This window comes from Haemaphysalis longicornis, unplaced genomic scaffold, assembly GCF_048455015.1.
Source record: "Haemaphysalis longicornis isolate Haplotype H1 unplaced genomic scaffold, Haemaphysalis longicornis Haplotype H1 scaffold_7, whole genome shotgun sequence".
Lineage (NCBI taxonomy): Eukaryota > Metazoa > Arthropoda > Arachnida > Ixodida > Ixodidae > Haemaphysalis > Haemaphysalis longicornis.
Window position 1 is genome coordinate 64,308,161 of NW_027526422.1, and position 20,587 is coordinate 64,328,747.

The 20,587-nt window shown below is 44.9% G+C and overlaps 2 protein-coding genes across 5 annotated transcripts in view; both read left to right on the forward strand.

The window, feature by feature from the left end:
- Positions 1 to 68: 68 nt before the first annotated feature.
- Gos28 (golgi SNAP receptor complex member Gos28) lies at positions 69 to 14,038 on the forward strand. Of its 4 annotated transcripts, none has more exons than XM_077677587.1 (8): positions 69 to 206; positions 2,919 to 3,024; positions 4,883 to 4,934; positions 8,596 to 8,810; positions 9,757 to 9,828; positions 9,949 to 9,978; positions 12,031 to 12,113; positions 13,628 to 14,038. In XM_077677587.1, exons 1-8 carry the CDS (start codon positions 176 to 178, stop codon positions 13,750 to 13,752), a joined length of 714 nt encoding a protein of 237 aa, XP_077533713.1. In that variant the 5' UTR covers positions 69 to 175; the 3' UTR covers positions 13,753 to 14,038. The 4 variants fall into 4 exon arrangements, with proteins under 4 accessions (XP_077533713.1, XP_077533711.1, XP_077533714.1 ...); XM_077677585.1 differs by having other exon boundaries at positions 70 to 206; positions 4,856 to 4,934; XM_077677588.1 differs by having other exon boundaries at positions 70 to 206; positions 4,856 to 4,934; positions 13,650 to 14,038.
- A 680-nt stretch (positions 14,039 to 14,718) lies between these two features.
- Arl6ip1 (ADP-ribosylation factor-like 6 interacting protein 1) overlaps positions 14,719 to 20,587 on the forward strand; it is a 30,689-nt gene continuing 24,820 nt past the window's right edge. Inside the window, exons 1-2 of the mRNA XM_077677590.1 lie at positions 14,719 to 14,900; positions 19,023 to 19,153. Of these exons, the coding sequence (XP_077533716.1) occupies positions 14,868 to 14,900; positions 19,023 to 19,153 (164 nt within the window). The 5' untranslated portion in view covers positions 14,719 to 14,867. The remainder of the gene's footprint in view (positions 14,901 to 19,022; positions 19,154 to 20,587) is intronic.

A 20,587-nucleotide genomic window follows, 5' to 3' on the forward strand; every position in this document is an offset into this window, starting at 1 on the left:
GTTAAAAGAATACAAAAAATTACGTTAAGATAAACTGGTTTTTTTTTAATTATTAATTAAGACATAAGCTATGCTATAACCAAGAAAATAGGATTCAACTTTTTTATCTCGTAATTAGCGCAACCTTGCGACAAATAGCCAACGTACTGTACATCTTGCGGTCTTGTTTCTGTTGATGATGGCGTCCGGCGGTTACGCGTTGGAAGGTATGTGTATTGCACTTATTTCTTGCCACCGCCACATGTATAATTGTGTGTCATTGCTGAAGACCAGTCACGTTACGACATTAGCATTGGACGTATACGTCGCAAGAGGCTGCGGCGAAGTCGCATCGTCGCAGTCGTAGCGGTGGGCCCAAATCACCGAAATCCCCAGAAGGCCAAGCATACGTGGTTGGTTGCCGCTATGTGTTGGCAGCACAAATTAAAAAGGGCGTTGTTAGGTCCTGCTTCCAATTACAGCCTCTAATAGCAGCGCGTCCTTCCTTGTTTCTGCACGGATCGGCTGATCGTTTAAGCAGAAACCCTTTCCGCTGTCACTGCTTGGGTGATGCAGTTTCCGTGTTTTGACGCTTGAGATCCGACTTGTCTGTCGCTGCTTGTTTAACGTTCTCCAAATCATTTATAGCATAATTTTGGAGTGTTGGTTCCTAATTGGAAGAACTAATTATTGTTAGGGTGGGGATTGTTGTCTATCTAGCGCCAGCCAGCCTTCGATGACCGCATTGACAGATGATAATCGAAGCTAAACCTACGCTTGTCTAGTTTATCGGTTTTCAAACTGTGCTTCGATTCTCCGCGTGCTACAGCATGATTTGGTTTGGTGTTCCTGCTTGTGAATAATTGGGCGTAGTTAGCCAATGCGTTGCACATATATCGTTTTAGGAGGTGTCGCGTGCTAACATGTTCAAAGTGCGAAGCATAGATGTTGGCTTGGTGAGGAAAGAAACTGGGTATTTAAATGAAAAGCCACGCACAAAAATCGGGGTCAAACATGCCTCTCCGGGGTATCCTTCTTTACTACGTACGTCTTTAGGTGCCATCGTATTTCGGCGATTGTTTTTTTATATGTTCGCAAGCAGCGACGTTTTAATGAAGATCTAATTACCACGGTGTTTAATGCGTGAGAAAGCCGCGCAGCATTATAATTTAAGGGTGGGGTTTAAATACCCCGCTTCTTAACCCCCCGCCCACGCGTTTTCTTTTTTTTTTTTTAAGCCATTTCAACGTTTTTTTTTCTCTCCCTCTGGGGAAGCAGGCCACCTTAAAACGGTTATTATATCACAATACAGAAGCCATCGTTCAATTATTGGTGGCGAAAATTTGATACACGTTGTATGTCACTTATAACGTGTGCTTTCTGCCTGTTATTCATATGGCTTTTTGCATTTACAGGACATTAGTTTCACTATTGCGTGCGAAAATTCGGTGGACGTATGTCATTTGATTTCTACGTGGTAATCACGCCTTGCATTTACGTTATCTTAGAGTGCCAAACTTTGGAGAACCACAGGCTTGGTATATAAGTAGTAAGCACTGCATTACAAAAATGGTTGGGACGTTTTTTAAAAGCAGTGCATTAAAGGTAGTTCTTGGTATACAGCTGTTTTTTTTTTTTTACACAATAGTGTGTCATCTTCTTCCACCCCCATTTCTCTCAAAAACCCTTTCAGCTGTTGCTGCCCTTCTCCTTATGAGACTTGTGATTTTCGACAGTAATAATAGAGGGCACGTGTATGCGGCGGCGACTTGCATGCAATGTATGCTCTTTGCTAACGCCTCTGATGTTTCCCTCGACTAATGTTAGGGAATCCATGAGATGGTACAGCAGTTTTGGCTTGCTTACAATGACGTTGGATTTGTGCTTTTCCACTCTGGAAATATAATTTGCACAAACTGCCCAGTTTGAAGAGAGGTGTACGATGACTTACCGTTGTCATTCTCAACTGCAGTGCACAGTTGGTTTTTGGTTGATAAAAATAGGGGTGTGGACGTGTAAATTAATATTATGGGCGCTTTTGCGTACATGACGTCACACCACCCTTTCTAATGCACTGCTCTCAACTTTATCCAGCGCTGCTCGAGATAAGAGAATTAGATAAGTTCGCAGCCTTTCGCCGTTCTTGCAGTGCACCAATATGGCAGCTACAGTCGAACCACGGGAAAACGAAGTAGTATCGGGACAGCAAATTAGTTTGTTATAACTGATTTCGTTACAAGAGTAGAGGTAAAAATCGGCTCTAATAAATCGACAATCTGGCTCCCACAAAAAACTTGATACAAAAATGCATTTTTTTAGGCTTTGAAACCACTATACACAAGGTAGCCCTTACCTTTCTCCTTGGTGCATGTTGAGCCAAAAATAACGGCAACACGAGTACGTGAAATTGCAACAGAACAGAGTTCCCTTGATAAAACAAGCCTCCATCCTTATTTATTTGATGACGGATGTGATCTTCGTCTGGTGGATACTCGCAGCACTGAGCAGGATGAACTTTTCCACAGTGTCTACAAACAAACAAAAGGGCCTTTATACTTCTGCAGTTTAGGACTACGGGGGGTTTTTCCAATCAGCTTCCTAGCCTCCTGGTCAAATATTTCTTCATTGTATCCGATATCACACGGCTCTCACAGTTTCAGTTTCGTTACAAAAGAATAATTGTCATTGAAATAAAGCATGGCCAACCAAAGTCTGTATTTAGTTTGCCATAGCCGATAATTCGCTATATCAGTGTTCATTACAACGGGGCTAAACTGTACAATGACATCAGTACAAGCTATCTATTTTATGGTAGTTATAGTCCTACCTCTCCTCAGTAAAATGCTCTCTTCACAGCTAGCGCAGTGTTAACATCTTCACCTCTCTGGTTAACCCGTGATGGCTTACCCCGTATTGGCTCACTTTTTTTTCCCCCCTAGACTTGCGAAAACAGGCTCGTCACCTCGAGAATGAAATCGACCTCAAGCTTGTCTCGTTCAGCAAGCTCGGCACGGGCTTTGGCTCGAGGGAACTCAAGAATGAAAGGTGAGAATCTTTGTGTGTTTTTTTTTTCTTCTTTGAGAGAAATAACTACAAATAAGCGAAACAGGTGAACGAAGCTGTTTGTTCGGCAATTGGTTTTTGCAGCCGGCTGGAGGTGGGGCTGCGCTTACTACTGCGGTTGTAGTCTTTGCATCTTCTACTGAGGGTCTTATCGTAGTCGTCATATCGTGTCTAATTTTTATGTGCTGCAACTTGTGAAAACAGCTTAGGCATTCAGTTTTGCTTTGTGCTTTTCTGTATGCAGTGGTTCTTGAGTGTAATGTGGAAGAGCAAAGAAGGTGACCTGTGTTAATGGTTGTCACACTAGCACCGGCATGCAGGAAGCATAACTGGAAATAATGTCAGGTCAGAGAACAGCCATTGCTGCTTTACGACACTGTCTGTACATCTGTTTAACTCTCAGCAACATTAGAGTTTTTCATCCCAGGCATTCGCAGTCAACTTTCAGTAGTGTAAAAGTGCGTACAGTGTTGTCTTTTTTATTTTATTTTTTTATTGTTTCAGGCACAGCTTTTTTTTATTCAGCTCTTCCAAGTTCAGGGTGGTCAAATCCATTGAGCGCAAATATGCAGGGCAGTGTTCCAGCAGCTGCTGTAAACAAGTTGTACATAAGCTACTTTGTTAACCCGTTGACTACCAATGACAGCTATTGCTGTGATAACTTTACTTATCACCATCAGTGAAATAGCAATGCAAATGGAATTCGTGATAACTTTACTTATCACCATCAGTGAAATAGCAATGCAAATGGAAATCATGCTACACCACTGAACCCAGAGCAAATATCTAAATTTTTTGTGAATTTATGCTAGTTGCTGCCACAGGTGGCATACAGTTTCTGCTATTTTCTTTAATTTTCTCTTTTGCCAATTTTTAAAGCCGGTCAACTGAGAAGAGTCAGAACCTGTTCATTTTATGCATTTGCAGCGCGTGCCAGATTTTATTCACACTGGTCAGGTTACTCTGGTGATGCGTACCAGCTCAAATGTGTGTAACAGTCGTTTAAAAATTTACTGTTACCCACTTGGCAACTGGTTTCACTTCAAAATGAAATTGTATGTGGACTTTGCAAGTTTACATGGACAATGAGCTCTCTGCAACAGTAAAACAATCATGAAATAATGTTTAGGGGAATTAAGCAAAGAATTTTAATGCTCGGGGGGGGGGGAGAGGGGAGGGGAGGGGCAAACAGACATTTCAAGCCTCTAAATGGAAATTTCAGTGTGTGGCGAGGAACATCACCGAGGGAAATTTGTCAAAGCTAGACCTGGTCAAGTTTCCATAGGTGCTGCGTAGCTTTCGCTGGACGATTTAGTGTGCCTTGTTTGTGAACCCTGTGGTTCCTGGATGCCCAAATTGCAAAGCCGCAACTTAGTTCAATGCTAGAATGCCATTTATGGGCACTGTGGTGATGTACAGTGTCCTGAATGAAGAACTTTTCAACCTGTGTTGGGGTGCACTGAGGGAGAACCTTCATCAGACATTAGTGAGTAAGGTAACCTGTAGCAACAACGATCCACCTGTTGCCAGGGGAGGGTAGAGTCTAATTGAAAAAATTTCAGGTGGGTCATCTGTGGCATACTTTACTGCCCAGGTTCAGCTGCATTCTCTTGTTTTAGTCAGCATGTATCCAACGTGTTCCTGAGCGTTTGACGGTTGTGTTAACATATTTGCAAATTCTCACTGCAGGAGAAGCTAAAAGCTGCAAGTATAGCTTTCATGTACTGAGCATTGCTTTTCTCCTTTTTTTTTTTCCCAAGTGTGGCGGTGTGTGTGAATGCTCTTTCCCTCTGTATTTTTCTGACCTGTATAGCCTTGACTCTGCGCCATTGCTTGGCAGGGACCACATGTTCGAGACCATGACTCTGGAAATCGAACAGCTGCTCACCAAGGTTAGAGGTTGTCTCGGGACCTTTATTGAAAGTTTTGTCGTGTCTTGGATGTCTCTGGATGTCTCTGCAATGGCCTAAACCAGGAGGGTTGGGACTTGCTGCACGTTAAGCTGTATTTTTGCTTATCAGTAGTTGAAAATGTGCTATGTTTTTAAAGTGGCAATTTGTGGCAGCGACTTTATACTCCCGTAAGGCCAAAAAAAAAAAAAAAAAAAGTAGGCGCAGCTTGCGCCAGTGGTGCAAGGCTGGAGAAACAGCAGAGCTGGCGGCCCCTCCCCCTTCGTCGGAGACCAGGCTGTCGCACCTTGCATGGATTTCTTCAGTTGCTGCCGAAAGTTATCTATGACTGCAGGCCCGGATCATTTTTTGTCTGCAGCTTTTCACATCTATCCCAAAGTGGACCACCGCGTTGGCACGTGCTAGAACCCGAAGCAACCGGCTTCGCAAACTCGGCAGCTGTAGCCCGAGCTGTCCTGTGCTGCCACTCCCCATTTGAGGCGCGGACGCACGCGAACTGTTTTCTCGGTTTTTCTTGCAAGTGGCTCAGTTGCAGCAGTGAGGCGTATGTGAGCGAGTGAATGAACGAATGAGCAACTGAACAGCGAACTAATGCTCACATGAAGCTCAGAGCCAACACTAAGAATAACCCAAAGGAGATAATGCTGTGCGCCCGGAATGCGATGATAGCTCATTCGGATAGACGCCGGTTTTAGAATGCGAGGGACCCATGTACGATTCCCACCAAGGATTAAGGGACGCCTTTTTTTTTTTCTTCTTTTCGATTGGAGCTCTTCTGTTCGCGTTGGACAACTTATGGCCGGATTAAACAGCTCCACTGTTAAAATTTTGCCATCCCTTCCTAAAGAACGTTGAGAGAGGTGCGAAAGCATTCTCACGTCAAAACTACGTCAAAAATGCGGCAATAGTGCATCAAAACCTTCGCTAAAAGTGCACCCCATCAATCGTGAGACCTTCAAAGACACAAATCGCAAATGAAGAACGAACCAATGCGACAATTTTTCACGCACTAAGTAAACGCACAGACGAACAATCTAAATGTATACCGATACAGGGTTTATGACATGAAGGTATACCGTTGTACTCCTTCTGCATGATCAATGTGTATATTTTCTTTGCTAGAACTGTTCCTTTTTTTGTGATTTTCAAGTGACAATTTTGGCACAATGGAGGCCCGATTTCACACATGCGCCATGTGACCAGAGATCATCAGAGCTTTTCGGTTGCCTAACCGCTCTATAAGAAAATGCTTTTTTTTTTTTTTTGGACAACACCATCGGTCTCACTTAAAAAGCTATCACTTTAAAAGACTGTCTGCTGTCCAGTAGACCTCTTTGACTGTTGGATACCAAGTGATGGATGCTTATTCAAATTTTAATTCAAGTTATTTGCCCTCAAGTTGCATAAATGAGTGGACAGCTAGGGTGTTTTGTTGACATGCTGTGACTGCCTTGAATAAAGCTTAAAGGAGCCATGAAGAGAAAACACAAGTTTGGTTCATTCAAAAGATTGTCTCGTTAGAATCATACTGACACCACTTTTAACGTAAACTTCGCTCAAATAAGCTACATAATTAGGAAAAACGGGAATGGTCATGCGACCCACCAGCTCATTTCCCGCAACAGAACCTATGATGTCACATGAGCTAAGCTCTGCGATTGGCAGAGGCTGGCAGAAGCAGACGCAAATTAGGTAGAGCTTACAAACTAGACGAACGAGCGATTTGCGCTTAAATTTAGGGCACATTCTTTACAAAGCAATAAGAATGATGGGACAAACAGTGGAAGTTACGAAAGCACATGTAAACATAGAAGTACTGATGCGTTCTGCTGTTCGTACTGCGCACAGCATGCTTGGTTTAGCTGCACAGCACTACGGGGCTTGGGGTTGTCTCAGACGACACTGGGCGATTGACGCAAGCAACGGTGTCTTACGTGACCCCATTTGTCGAGCGAGCACTGTTTCAGGGAACGAATATTTTCTCCCAGAACAAAAACAAGCCAGGTTTAAATGCGGGCAAAAACAAACCAAACGCTTTCCATGGTATGGTGGCGCCATCTAGGTTACGGAACGTAAAGAAATGCGGGAACAAACCAACACCGCTGTACAGGGTGGAGAAAACCTTTGAACGGTCCTGTGCCGCCGCAATTGGGCCAACGGGCTCAACGCGTTATTCTTTTCGTTTCCCACGAGACCTAGCAACGCGAAACAGACAATATGATTCAAACTTCTTCAGTAAACCGCGTTGCGGCGATAATTTTAGCGCGGTTTTGACACAATGACTTGCTTCGGCGGCGAGCGAGCAACCGAAAATGGCGGCGCCAGCGTATACGTGTCTCTACCCTGTACGGCAGATGCGCGAATGAAGGTACTCTAGGCTGCAGAGCGGTCGGTTCCTGTGATGTCATTTGGGACCACGAAAACGCACGATTGAGCGGGAAAATCAAAATTTTAACCTAAATTGTTTAATTACTCAGTGAATAAAGCACTGTCTGTATCCGGAAAAGCGCTGGGGGCACTATAAAACACGAATCTTTCGAATAAAACCAACTTGCATTTTCTCTTCATGGCTCCTTTAAGACTGCACCTGCCGGAGTTCGGTATAGGCAAAATACTCAACCCTTTCCCCACCATAGCGCAATGCTAGATCTGCTCGTGTTTTTATGATTAGTGTGCAGTACGGGAAAATGAAGTTGAGTAAACATGCTTTCCAATTGCATAATATTTAAGTTTGTTCTGCTGCTTCATAGAAAACAGCACTGCAAAATGCAAGACATAGCCTGAAATGTTTTCATGCATCAAAAGCTTACATCGAGCCTTATTTATCTATTGGGCAGTCAATGCTAGCTGCCAGGACAGAACACCCTTTTCGTTGCCAGGGCGGTGGCTGCCCGAATAATGCAGACACCTTAAAACTGTCACACATGGCATTGCCCGGTGTCAATAAAATGCCTCGAATTTGTACTTGGGGGGAAGGGGGGGGGGGGGGGGGAGGGGGAGGGGGAGGGGGAGGGAGGGAGAGGGCAGATAAACTAAGCAAGGAGTGGAATGTTTGCCTTGCCAGTGAGCGATTGTTGACGTTCTGAGCAAGTTTCAGTTTTGTTGGAGGTTGCTCTTTTAATTAACGTCTGGCCTTGTTGTGATGCTCGATGCTGTTGAGAAATAAGAGAAAACACCCAACCATGGGCAGAAATGAGATGCAAAGTAGGCAGTGTAGTTAAACATGGTCTGGCAACCATCTTTTTTTCAACAGTGTGGGCCGTTATTGCTGTTTCTTGTCCCAGGGGAAAACAAATATACCGCTACTGCACCGAAGCCATTGTCTTCAAGCAGCAGGACAGTATGTTAACCTTTTGACGATGGGCTAGTGTTGCTGTCGGCCTTGATTGGAAAAGGTTCAGGGTGCTTACTGGGCATACTTATCCAGTCGTGTGCTGCGCACCCCGAGTGCAGTGGCAAGTGTTCCCAGTCCAAGTTTCATTGACCAGCTGTTCATTGCAGCTGGTTGTCTTGCGCGTGGAGCGCCACGGCATGTACATCACGCGCCACACTTAGCTGCCCGCATGAGCACACACAGGCCAAGGCCCCATTTCCGGTGTCGAGGAAAGCGTCTTACCTCCTCCTCCCCCCTTCCCTTCCCCAGCTGGGCGAGGTGAACGACCAGATGGGCCAGGTGCAGGCGTCGTCCTCGGTGGCGGGAGGGGCGGGGGGGGCCCCGAGCGCCACGGTGCTGCACACGCTGCAGCGCCACCGGGACATCCTGCAGGACTACGCCCGGGAGTTCCACAAGACGCGCACCAACGTCCAGGCACACCGCGACCGCGACCTGCTGCTCGGGTCGGTGCGCCGGGACATGGAGTATGTGTGCTGTGGCGTCGTGTGCAGTCGCCCTTCCTCTGCCCCCTCCCCTGCGTGGGCGTCCCATCCAAACCCAGTTTGTCACGGAATGGGACGAAGCTTGCATGTGTGTGTGCGCGTCAGGGAGCACTGTTATTTTCGAGCAGCGTGCTGAGGGGATCACAAAATTGCTGCTGCTTACCATCGGAGGCGGTGGCACTAGAGCAGGGAACAGGGTGAAAAGTAAAGACGTTGCCCCCTCTTGATAAGCAGGATGGGGATTTCTCTCCTGTTGGGAGACAGTGGGTTCTTCTCATCAAGTGAAATAGGGGGCGGAATTGTGATCTATTTCTATGAAACGGAAATCTGCTCCTCCAATAAGTCTGGAGTTGTACGTGCACATGGATGAATCCCCTGTTGTCATATTTCATGTTGCGAAAAATTGTTTTGAAAGCGGAATTATAATCAATGTTTTTGCCCCTCCCTGCACCAAATTCTCTGTTTGCCCCACATCCTTGTGTCGTCTGTATGTTTGGCACGGAAAGCTTCAAAATAACATTGTTTATCTATCCCTGTGTGTTTAATGCTTGACCGGTGGGCTGGAATTTCAAAGCTGCTGTGTGTGTTTTTTTTTTTTTTTTAAGAGAGGTCTTGGCTTTTAGGACAATCATCATTCACCTATATCAGTGTATCGCAACCGTCCATTTGCTGATACTTCTTGTTGACTGCTTCAGTTTGCAAAGATGTGGAAGTATGAAAAACGTGGAATGAAAATTTTAATTGAATAACTTAATGCAGCAGTTTTGTTTTTGGTTGAGCCAATTTTATTTGTGCACTGAATGTAATTTATGTTGACGCAGTGGCCTGCAGGAATTCATCATGGGCTGCACCTCCGTCCCGAATTACGTGCAGTGCAATTTTTATTTGTTTTGATTTCTTGATGGAACGTTTCTCTTGTTAATTTCAGCTCCTACAAAAACTCGTCAAGTTTGAATCGGCGGTCTGAAGGCTACCTAAAAGAACACGAGCATCTCAAAAGGTGGGCGCCAGGCTTTGTCGAATGTTTTCAGTTGTTTAAATCCTTGTTTTGGTTTATGGGATTGCAAAGTTGTTTGTTCCTCTCTCTCTCTCTCTCTCTCTCTCTCTCTCTCTCTTCCAGTTCGGACCGGATGGTACATGACCAGATAAAGTAAGTGCCGCCTTTGTTGGGAAAGAACCTTTTTCAGCGATAATTGCCACGTTGTCGTAGTAGATTCAGAAGCACTGTTGGAGTGAATAAATCTAGTGACATGGTAGATCTAGGAGTGCTACTTAACATTTTGGGAGGAACGATTCCATTTGGAATAACCGTATGTCAAGGTTAGCAGATTTTCAATTGAATTAAAAGTGCTCGCTTCAAGTTGTGGACTCACCTTTTGTCGGCATTTTAAAAATTAGATGTGAATGATAATAAAGTTCAATACTGTAGGTCAAGCAACTAGAAAACTGCCATGATGCAGTTCAGCCCATTTGTGGGGATATCTCAATTGTGTATACAAAATGTTTTTGTAGATTACATTATGAAGTTCAGCCCATTTGTTAGGATATCTCAATTGTGTATACAAAATGTTTTTGTAGATTACATTATGGTATTGCTTGTATTGTCCATGATGGTGAGCATTGTGTTTCGTGGATGTTGACGAAATGTATGGTATGTATGCGAATGGCAATGCAGGCATGCAAAGTGTCAACTGATGGTGGTTGAAGCTGTGCCATTGCACGCATCACAAAGCCAATCGACTCTTGCGCTTTAGTGCCCCTATCAAACGTGCCTATTTAAGTGCACTTACACTAAGTGCACACAAGCTCCGCATATGACACTTTGTGTGCGCACTGCCTAATGACAAAACAAAGGGCCTTTGGCCATGATGTCGGTGACGATAGCCAGCGTAAATATTCCGCAAAATTACTTCAAATTTCCTCTCTTTATCACGTGAGAAAGAATGTAAACGCTGTGCTGTATTCGCATTGTTCAAAACCACAATCGGCACCTCGCGCAAGTCCACAAAAAACACAGGTCAGGGCAGCGACTAAACACCGGTGCCGATATCTTCACTGTTCGCTGCACAGCGAGTCACAGCAGCATTATCATTGAGGGAAAATTATCAGAGAGCATGGAATATAGCAAAAAAGGTTGAAACGGGAACACAAGCGCGGTGCCATAAGAAACCAACAACGAGACGGGTGCAGAGAACGCCGCCATAAAGCAACACCCGTTACTGGCACGTTGTTGGGAGCGGGTTTTTTTTTTTTTTTCTCTCCCTCGCTTTTTATCTCTGCTTCTTTTTTTGGAAAAATAAATCAAAATATCTATAATTCATTTCTAACATTATTATAGTCATCTAAACGCCCTCTGTTTTATGTTATTTTTCCCGGTTTTCAGACCCCTGCTACACGGTTAGCCGACCCGGGTAAAGTGTGTTGCGGGAACACACTCGGCTTAAAGGAGTACTGACACGAAATTTTCGTGTTACGTTTTTTCGCCGCATATATGACTGCCTACCAGCCCACCAATCATAGAATGGCACATTAGATGGTCGGTCGCAGCGTAAACAATCTTTTACGGAGTCGTTTATTCGTGTCAGTTTCAGTTTCGACAAAACAAACGCCGAGCGGCCGCCATGACATGAGGGCACCCGTAACGTCACCATTCTAGTTGCACCGCTGCCAGTCTGGACGCATGTGCGACACACACGCAACCAGACTGGCCAAGGTCTTCACCATCCCCACGCACCCGGGCAGCCTGACGTTAGTCCCGAAACCATGACATGATATGGCGTAGCAGCGTGTGCCAAATGCAGCCAGCGCATTGGCTACGTCACGGGAGCCCCGACATTGGCATTTTGGGGCAAGGAGCATATGGTCATGCTGGCCCACTCTGGGCTTTTTAGTGCGGGCAAAGATTAAAACGGATTTAAAATATGTTATACCAGACGGTTACTGTTGAAACTTGCTGGGAGATATCTCCTGATAAAAAGGAAGCTTTGAAATTTTGCGTCACTACTCCTTTAAAGGCCGTTCTCGCTCGCGTTCGCCATTTAGCTGGGCCCGCATGACATTTTAGCTGAGTACACTCTGTGGAAGTGCACTCAAAAAGGCATATTTGACGGGGGTATTAGCTTACACTAAAGCTGTGTGGCCATTATATTGCAAGCCTGTGCTCGTAATAAGTGGTGCCGTCTCTCTTTCCTTCTCCTTCCAGCATTGCCATGCGAACAAAAGATGAGCTGCTGAGTCAACGCAATGCACTGAAGGCCATTCAGACCAAGATGACCACCTTAGCCAGTATCCTTGCCCTGCGTTGCACTGTCCTTCCCGGTGAATTGTAGTTCTTTGCTGTCATCAATAACCTGGAGTACATTTTCAATCCTGGCGTCATTCTTCTGCATACCATTGTGCTTCATTAATATGATCATTGTTACACTTCTTACAGGAACCATGCTTTTCAAATTTATGTGCCAATTCATATTTTTTTTTATTTTTTTGTCATTTCCTTGGCACTGAGACGTTCCATACTGGGGAACTGCAGATTAATTTATACCCGCTGGGTATTTTTAACATACACCAAAATCTCAATGCACGGGCATTTTTGTTTCAGAATTTGGAAATAAAGCTTCGAGAAACAAGGGTTTACCCTAAAGACGACACCTTTTGAATAAGGAGAAAAGCTCATGAAGTTCAAACAAGTTGGGCCTAAGAAAGCTTTTCAAGCAGTCCATTTTTTCAAGCAGACTAGGGGCCACAAAGCAAAAAGCTTCAAGCAGACTAAGGGCTGTAGAGGGCCACAAAGAGTTAATGGCCTTATTAACTTGTACTTGTTTCCAGGTCACTGCCTGGAAAACCCAGTTACTCGTCATAGGTGGATTTCGAAGCAAAACTTGGGGCTCTTTTGAAGCAAGTTGCAAGTGAAAACTGGATAAATAAAATTGGGTACAGGGTTTGAAAGGTCCCCCCCCCCCTTGTTCTGGCACATAAGGTTGCCTGTTTGCAAGAGCAGAGTAGTTTTTTACCTCGGCATGCTTTGAAAAACTATTTTCTTACTGCTGTAGTGAATAATGAATTTGCAAGGATTCCACTGTAACAGATATCTTTTTGTCACCTTCTGTTATTTTCACATGGATACTCGCTAATAGACATTCCCTTTTTGGATATCTTATAGTATGCATAGTAATTAAGCACAATTGTACGCAAATTGTAGGACCATCATAGGCTGGCAGTAACCTTGACATTTCACTGCTACTCGCGTCCTTGTTACACCTTCCTTCACCATACTTAGTTCCAGCAGCTTCACAAAGGAAGTGATGCCACTTTTTCAGCCTTATTTTCCAGGCCAGGCTGATTGCTAGCTATGAATGCTCAAAGCAGTTTAGAGGCCCTGCATATAAAATAATCTTGTTACATCACTTGGTGAGTTTTTGATGGGGCCAGACAAGGCAAAAGCATGATGTTATAGCAATGGCGACTCTTAGTTGTTTAATCATTCGAGAGTTTTAGCACTCCGTATGCTTCGTCTGTTTCGTGGTTACTGTGTTTGCCAAAACCCGACTGTGCCTGCACGTGCGGCCATGGCGAGGGCGGGCCCGCAGAACTGATCCACCCTACCGCAATGAAGGCACAAGTGCCCGGACGGGTCCCGGTCAACATGGTACGCCCGTAAAACAAGGAGCATATGGAGTGATAAAACTCTCTATTGTTGCACTGGTGCTCCATAGCCAAGCTCTCCCCCAAGCAGAGCCTTGCAAGTAGCGAGAGCTCTTAAATGATGGCAGACTGGGGTCCCTTCCTTAACAGCACTGACGACCGCTTCCCCATGATCAACAGCCTAGTGCAGAGGATCAACCTGCGCAAGCGGAGAGACACCATCATCCTGGGACTCGTCATAGGGACGTGCACAGTGCTACTGCTGCTGTACATTACTCGCTGAGAGGATGCTCCGCACCACTGCTGCTGCCAACAACTGCGTCTCTTAGCCCCTCCCCTTGCTCTCTCTATCTCTCTCTCGCCGCGCCCAAATTCTTTCCCAGAAGCGCAAGTGCATTTTTAACCGTGGTTGTGGTTGATTGACTCCCCACCCATGTTGACTGTAAAATGTATATTATTATATTGCCTGTACATAGGGATCATCGTGCTGCTGGGGGAAAAAGAATGACCTTGCGCAGGTGTAACTCTTGTCTGTTTTCTAAGTGGGAAATAAAGTATTTTGATCCATATACCTTGTGCTGTCTTATTTGTGCTGTATTTGACTGCTGCTTCTGCACACATTCTAGCAGAAACAGTATAAAATTTATAAGGGCAACCTTATTTGCGGTTTTGGGGTGCATAACTGGCGTTTACGACTACTGTTTGACCACTGGTAATCTCCATTGATCACTTCCAAGGGCAATTTCTAGCAGTCCTGGAGGCCAGCACATTCTGCTGCACAGGTTAACTTCAAGAAATCTGGTCGCATTTGAACCTCTGCTGGAGCGAAAAGAAATGGAATCGCGGGATTGCAGCGCGCGCCGCGACTGCGCAGTGGGGTAAGCGGCGGAGGTCTCGTGCGTGGGCGTGGCCTCCGCGATCAGATCCAGCGCAAGAGCTGGAGATGCCAGTGTTTAGGAGACACCCATGGAGACACCGCACAGATATAAAGGGACGATTGGAGCAGAGGCAGAACAGTCTGGAAATACTTTTTGTTCTGTGGTCTGATTGAAAACAAGGAAGGCCCATTTGGGCCCGCTTGAACCAAATGAGTGTTTGAGCAACAAGTCGCCCCATAATTTATTCAGTTTCATTTTGTGAACCCTATACAAGCAAAATGAAATAGTTAAGCAGCCTTCGTTTTCAGTAAACTAAAAAATATCGCGAAAAAACTTTCCAGCGGTGAGGTACTAACACGTAGCGCCCTCTCTGCCGTGCGAAACAACAAGGAAACTGTGCGAGTGCAAGGCCTAGCCCTGGGCTTCCTTAATTTTTCTCAAGCGCGAAACTGTTGCGAATCCTTTTTATAGATCTTGCGAGCTTGCGTTTGCAGTTGTTTACGAAGTTTAAAGAGAAGTCATGGATAATGCAAAGTACAGCTCTCAGGAACAGGTAAGCTGGCCCCGCAAGCGTTTCGCTTTTGTCCATCGATCGGTCGCCTTCCCGGACGCAGTGTCGCGGAGATGAGTCACTCTGCGCCCAGCACAGCGCGTATAAAAGGAGAGGAGAGACCAGTTTTGAAAATTAATGCACAGTTCTCGGGTGTCAACATGCATTGGGTTCACGACAGCTTGTCCGTTCGTTTGCGGTCCGATGCAAACATACAAAGCGCGTCCTTGGTCATGACTACCGTTATTTTCAATTAAAAACTGAATATGCTCGGCTTGCTTGTGATCCTTCGTTGAATGTTTGCCCTGGAGGGATGCGCTTGTCTTCTTCCAGCCGGTGGTATCGTTAGCAGAAGACGCGATTGTGTTGCTGATGTTTCCAAGCGTATGCAAAAGCAGTTTCCTGGGAAGGTGACTTTTCTGCATAGCTCGCCTTTGTTTTGGTGCAATAATCCATCCCTGTGATAGAAACAGCACCTTGTTGCATCATATCATCGCCCGCATGCTACACTTTTGTGCGATATTTCGGTCAGTCGTAGGATAGTGTGTGAGCGACTAACAAAAATGGGGGAAAAAAAGAACAAAAGAAACCACAATGGTTGAAAATGACGCTCACTGTTAAAATTACAGCCCTACGTAAAGGCGCGTTATTTTTGAAGTTACACTCGATAAGTTTACATCGAACCGTATGAAAATTTCAGCACTATTAGACAGGGTACGGACTGTGAGGCTTTTAGGTACTGATGGATACTCTTTCAATGATGTTTGTATCACGACAAAAAGCTGCTTTCTGAGTTGTTTTGTGTTTTTCTGGTTTTATTTTAGTCAGGGTCAGCATGTTTCGTCGCTTTTTGTCGACAAAGGCTCTGTGGACTTATTATTTCTTTCTTCTCTCTGCAAATACTGAACAAAAGCTCGCAAGATGCCGCAAGGTCTTAGCAAGCGGAACGAAGCTGTGGCCAGAGCAAACAGCAACAAAGTTTGTTACAAGGCGGTGTGAAATTACGGTGGTAGTTAGCAGTGCGAATGGCCAATTTGAATTTGCTTTTGTCATGTGTGTAGACAAAGACATTGAAGCGCACTGCATGCTTTTGTATCATTCTTTCCGTCATTGTCAGCAACAACAGCGTTCGGATTTCCATTTCAAACGAAGGTCTCTTGCAGTAACTTCTACCTGCCTTTATCCTTCATCAGCTATGTCTATCCCTTGTCCCTAGCTAAACCTTATCTCATCCCTCTCTCTGATATCCTACCTCCTTCAACATCCCGTGCTATCTTTTGGTGGTCGCACTGTTGTTTACATCATTTCATTCTTCATGTTGCACGCCCTTTCCTCTCAATTCCAGCCCGGGGCTTGTTTAGGCAACCTCAAATAACAAGCAACCCGGTTCTTGTCTATATCGCATAAACCTAAAGTTGTATTGGATATTACTTTTAGCAAATCTCTCTGAGTTTCCTGACATAAGTATTTTCACCTTTGTGATAGTACTATCGCTTTTCTTTATCCCACTAGAATGTTGATTTTGTGCATCCTTGAACCATTAGAAATTTTTTTTTTTTCTAAACTCGTTGCAGGCTGTTACATTGCTACAAAAATGGGGTTATGTCGGCCTCATAAAGTTGCATGAATTTGTTAATTTGTTGCACGATTTTGTTCATCTTTACACTCTGTGCAGTAAATGTCACACCAGTTTCTCATTAGACTGCCACAGTGTCTGTCACTAAGGTGTTGTGCTGCTGAGACCAGGGACATGGGTTCAATTGTGGCCACGGTGGCTCTTTGCCCAATGGAGGTGGAAAGCGAAAATTCCTGTGCATCGAGATTTCATCACATGTTAAAGATCCCCAGGTGGTCCAGATTAATCTGGAGTGAATGCAGCCTAGGCACGTTGAAACCCCAAAATTTGAGCTTAGTTTCTGGTTAGGCTCAGTTCATAACATATACTTCTTTTAAGAATAGTTCACCAAGTGAGCATCATCGAAGGATATGTATTTCTTAATAAAGCAGTTTTCAACCAGGGGTGAGGAGGAGGGTGGCATGCACCCACCTTCCACTGCATTTGCGACTGAATTTTTTGAGGCTGGAGCCTCATCGTGGCTTGAGCCTCCTTGAGCAAGTATTCGCAGGTGCACTGTGGTTGCTAAGTTTGAACACCTTGGAGCTGCTGCGGGTGCATGCCGTTTAAAGGTCCCCCCATTTGGCAGCCAGCCAGGATCCATCTAGGAGACCTTCTTGGTTGTTTTTCTCTGCAAAGGCGCCTTTTTTTGCACCTGCTGTCAACTTTGTGAATTGACTGCGGCCACGTTAGAAATCTGGCACGATCCTAATCTGCATACTTGTGGGCGTGTGCTGCTGCTGCTTTGGGCAGGCCTTAAAAACTGGAGCAGCTTCGTTCTGCGGGATGAGAATGTTGCTTTGCATGCGCCGAGCATTTATGGTTGAATGGTGTAAGCTTGTGCTAACAACATTGGTGTCAAATTCCTTCAAGCCGCTTGAGCAGTGCAAAATTAAGCAGCGCTCATTTTTGGTGCCAGTGGTAAAAACTCGATAAGAGCTTCCTCGCAAAAACACTTTCTTTTTCCTGCCACAAACATTTATTCTTAAATGTGTCCTGATATTCGAAAATTTTAAACGGTAAATTGGATATCCTCTTGCCATATGCAATAGTTTAAAAAAATTGGCGAATAATTTTTTCACATTTTTTTTTAATTCCCGGTACGATGTGGAACCGAAGTACGCTTGTACTGTTATTATCTCAACAACGTCCATTCCTATGATGCTGCGTGAAGGACCACAGCAATTGGAGGTTGCAGCAGGGATGGTGAAATGAGTAGGGGTCCAAATCCATGTGTTAATGCAAAATCCCCGGCCACTTTTCTTGTAAAGCTCGTGCACGTCTTACGTGCTCCTGCTTTGAATTCTTTTTGCATGTGGATTCAGTTTTAATGTGGTCTGTGCTTCACTTGTGAGAGTGTGCTTTGCCAGCATGAGCAGGTGCGCACTGATAGGCATAGTTCTTAGTTAATGCAAGTGCATCATCCTTATCTTGTGGTAAATGTAAAAGAACCTGTCAGTATACCTTAGTGTTGTTGCTAACCTTTTCACTGTCAGGTGTTTCTGGTCGTGACGCATCCCCAGTGTCGGCTTGGTTTCCGGAATATCAGGAAAGGAGCCTAGTGATTTATTTGGCTATGATAGTGTCCGGAACGTAACGCGTCGAAAGGAAAGAGTGTGGGTGAGAAATCACCTTTCTTCCAGATATTTTCAGTTTGCCGTGCACGCTTCCATGACGACGACCCCACCGTTTCAACATCAAAATCAAACGCTGTGGAACTCACACCCCTTCCTCGGATGGGATACTCTCAGAATGCGAATCTGAGCTCGGGTTGTGTTCAGATCGGGATCGGAAGAACCGTCGCTCCTGCCCGCAGTCAAAGGCCCCGCGTGATCAGCCATCCGAAAGTAACCGCGTGCATGGAGGGAGCACTTTCAGCAGCCTGCGCAACACACTGAAATGACACGTTGCGAAATCATGATGGCAGATAGAGACAAAAAGGGAATACAACATTGATACAACTATACCTCGTTTGCTGCTGACAGCGGCAAGTGAGGGCACGGCGAGTTAGCGAAAGCGGAGATTGAGCCATGTTTCGGTCTATTAGAGAGGCAATGGCGCTGGGCTAACCTGGCGTGCCGTAGCAGGATGCAAGAACAGAGTAATAAAAAAAAAAAAACTAGAAACCTGTAGTGGATGGCAGAACAACCCTCGAGTATAGTGCGCAGAGTGACCATGACCCCAGCAACAAAGGGTGGGCGCGGTCGCTCCGTACTCTTCAATATACCATGGAGAAGGAGCTTGCGAGGGAAAATACGAGCTACTAGAAAAATTCAACAGACGGCGCGAACAGTCCAGGTGCGCAGCTTTGCGCTATAACAGGAATTTTTGAACGTACAATGGAGAACGTACCGGTACATCAGTGATACTGTGGAGGGGAAATGCGAAAATGTACCGGTACATCAGTGACAGTGAAAGGGTTAATAGGTCTGATCCTACTGTTTCGTTTTCTGCGCCAGTGCAAGCATGTGCACGGTGACAACCAACACGTGTGGGGGCTCTCCTTGCAGGAGCAGGCCAAGAAGCTCAGGCTGAAAGTCGAAGGATGGCGAGAGGTCGTGCTCCCACTCAACTCGGTCCTGCTGTGGAGCCAGCCTTACTATCCGGGCTGCATTTTCGGCGTCATCTCCGCTGTCTTCCTGTAAGCTGCTGCTGTGACAACCCTTGGAAAACACACTTCCAGCCGTATCGCCCGCGTCACTTGTGATAGGAACATGGCGTGACATCTGAATAGGCAAGGTCTTGCTGTGGGATTTGGAGCAAGGTGCTGAGCGTTGATGAGTGAATCATAGAGTGATTGCTGAATGGAGGCATTGCTACGACCTGAAAAAGATACAAGCGCAGTGATGCGTGCACAACTGGCCGTCGTTGGTTTGATGAACAGGTCTTTGTATTGTAATGTGGGCCATCAATCGCAAGCAGTTCTCTGCGGCGCGACTTGACATACCGTAAGTTTCTGAAAGAACACCCACACAAACTATAGAGATATCAAGTGAAAAATACGGGAACGGACAAACTTCAGGTGCGAAAAAGTACAGAAAAAGTAAAAAGCCAGACGGGTTGTGTATCTTTTGTTCACAATCGAAACATCGGCAGTGTTCGCAGTCACAGGATGTTTTCGCGGAGGGGGCACTCCCGGCTTTTGAAGGCGTCGAAGCTAGGGCGATTTTTTAGGGGTGGGCAATCTTTGAGGTCTTTCAGTAAACTGAATATTTCACTCCTAAAGGGGGGGGGGGGGGGGGGGCGAAATTTGGGGGAGGGTGTTCTCTTGGAACTTTATGGTAATCATAATGAAAGGTCATAGCGGGGGCTTGTCGACCTCATGTGTTTTAAATATATGTCCTTTGGTATGAAACGTGTCAGGACTTCAGTTTAAAAGTGGCTCTCACTGATTCTCTTGAAAGAAAAAAATGGGCTGGTTGGTGATTGTGTGAATAAGGTCTTTTTCTTTCTTCCAAAAAAAAATTATTCTTGTAATTAAAAAATTACAAGTAGTTTTGTCAAAAAACTTTTTTTTTTCCTGTCATAAGTGCTCTGAAGTTTTTGCAAAAACGCAAAAGTTGGTTACAGGTCAACTTTTTATATCAACTGTGAAAGTAGGTGCAAGAAGAAATCATGTTTTAGATTATTTCACTTGAGTAGTTCTTTGATGTGACATCCTAAATAAATTATGTAAGAATTTTTTACATTGAATTATCTGAGTAAAAAAACGGGAAATTGCACGTTTTCAAAAATTTTTTTACAGGTGCTTAGCGAACATTTCAGCCACAAAAATTCTTTCCCATTTTGCGCCTGCTGCTTTAGTTTATGCTGAAAATAATTTTAAATTATTACAGAAAGTATGTTTCAAGAAAATTACTTTCAAACTTGGGGAAAAATGAGATTTTCCTTAAATTCAGATGGAGATGGTAAGTCCACAACCAGTTTCACCTGCGGTTAAACCGCAGAAAATGTTCATGCTGCAGTTGAATTCTTGGGATCCATGATACGTGTAGGCATGCAGTTTTATGTGCATTGAAGGACAGTAAATTATCTATGTTGTTTGTATGTTGATGCCTTTGCAGCTACGTTTTGC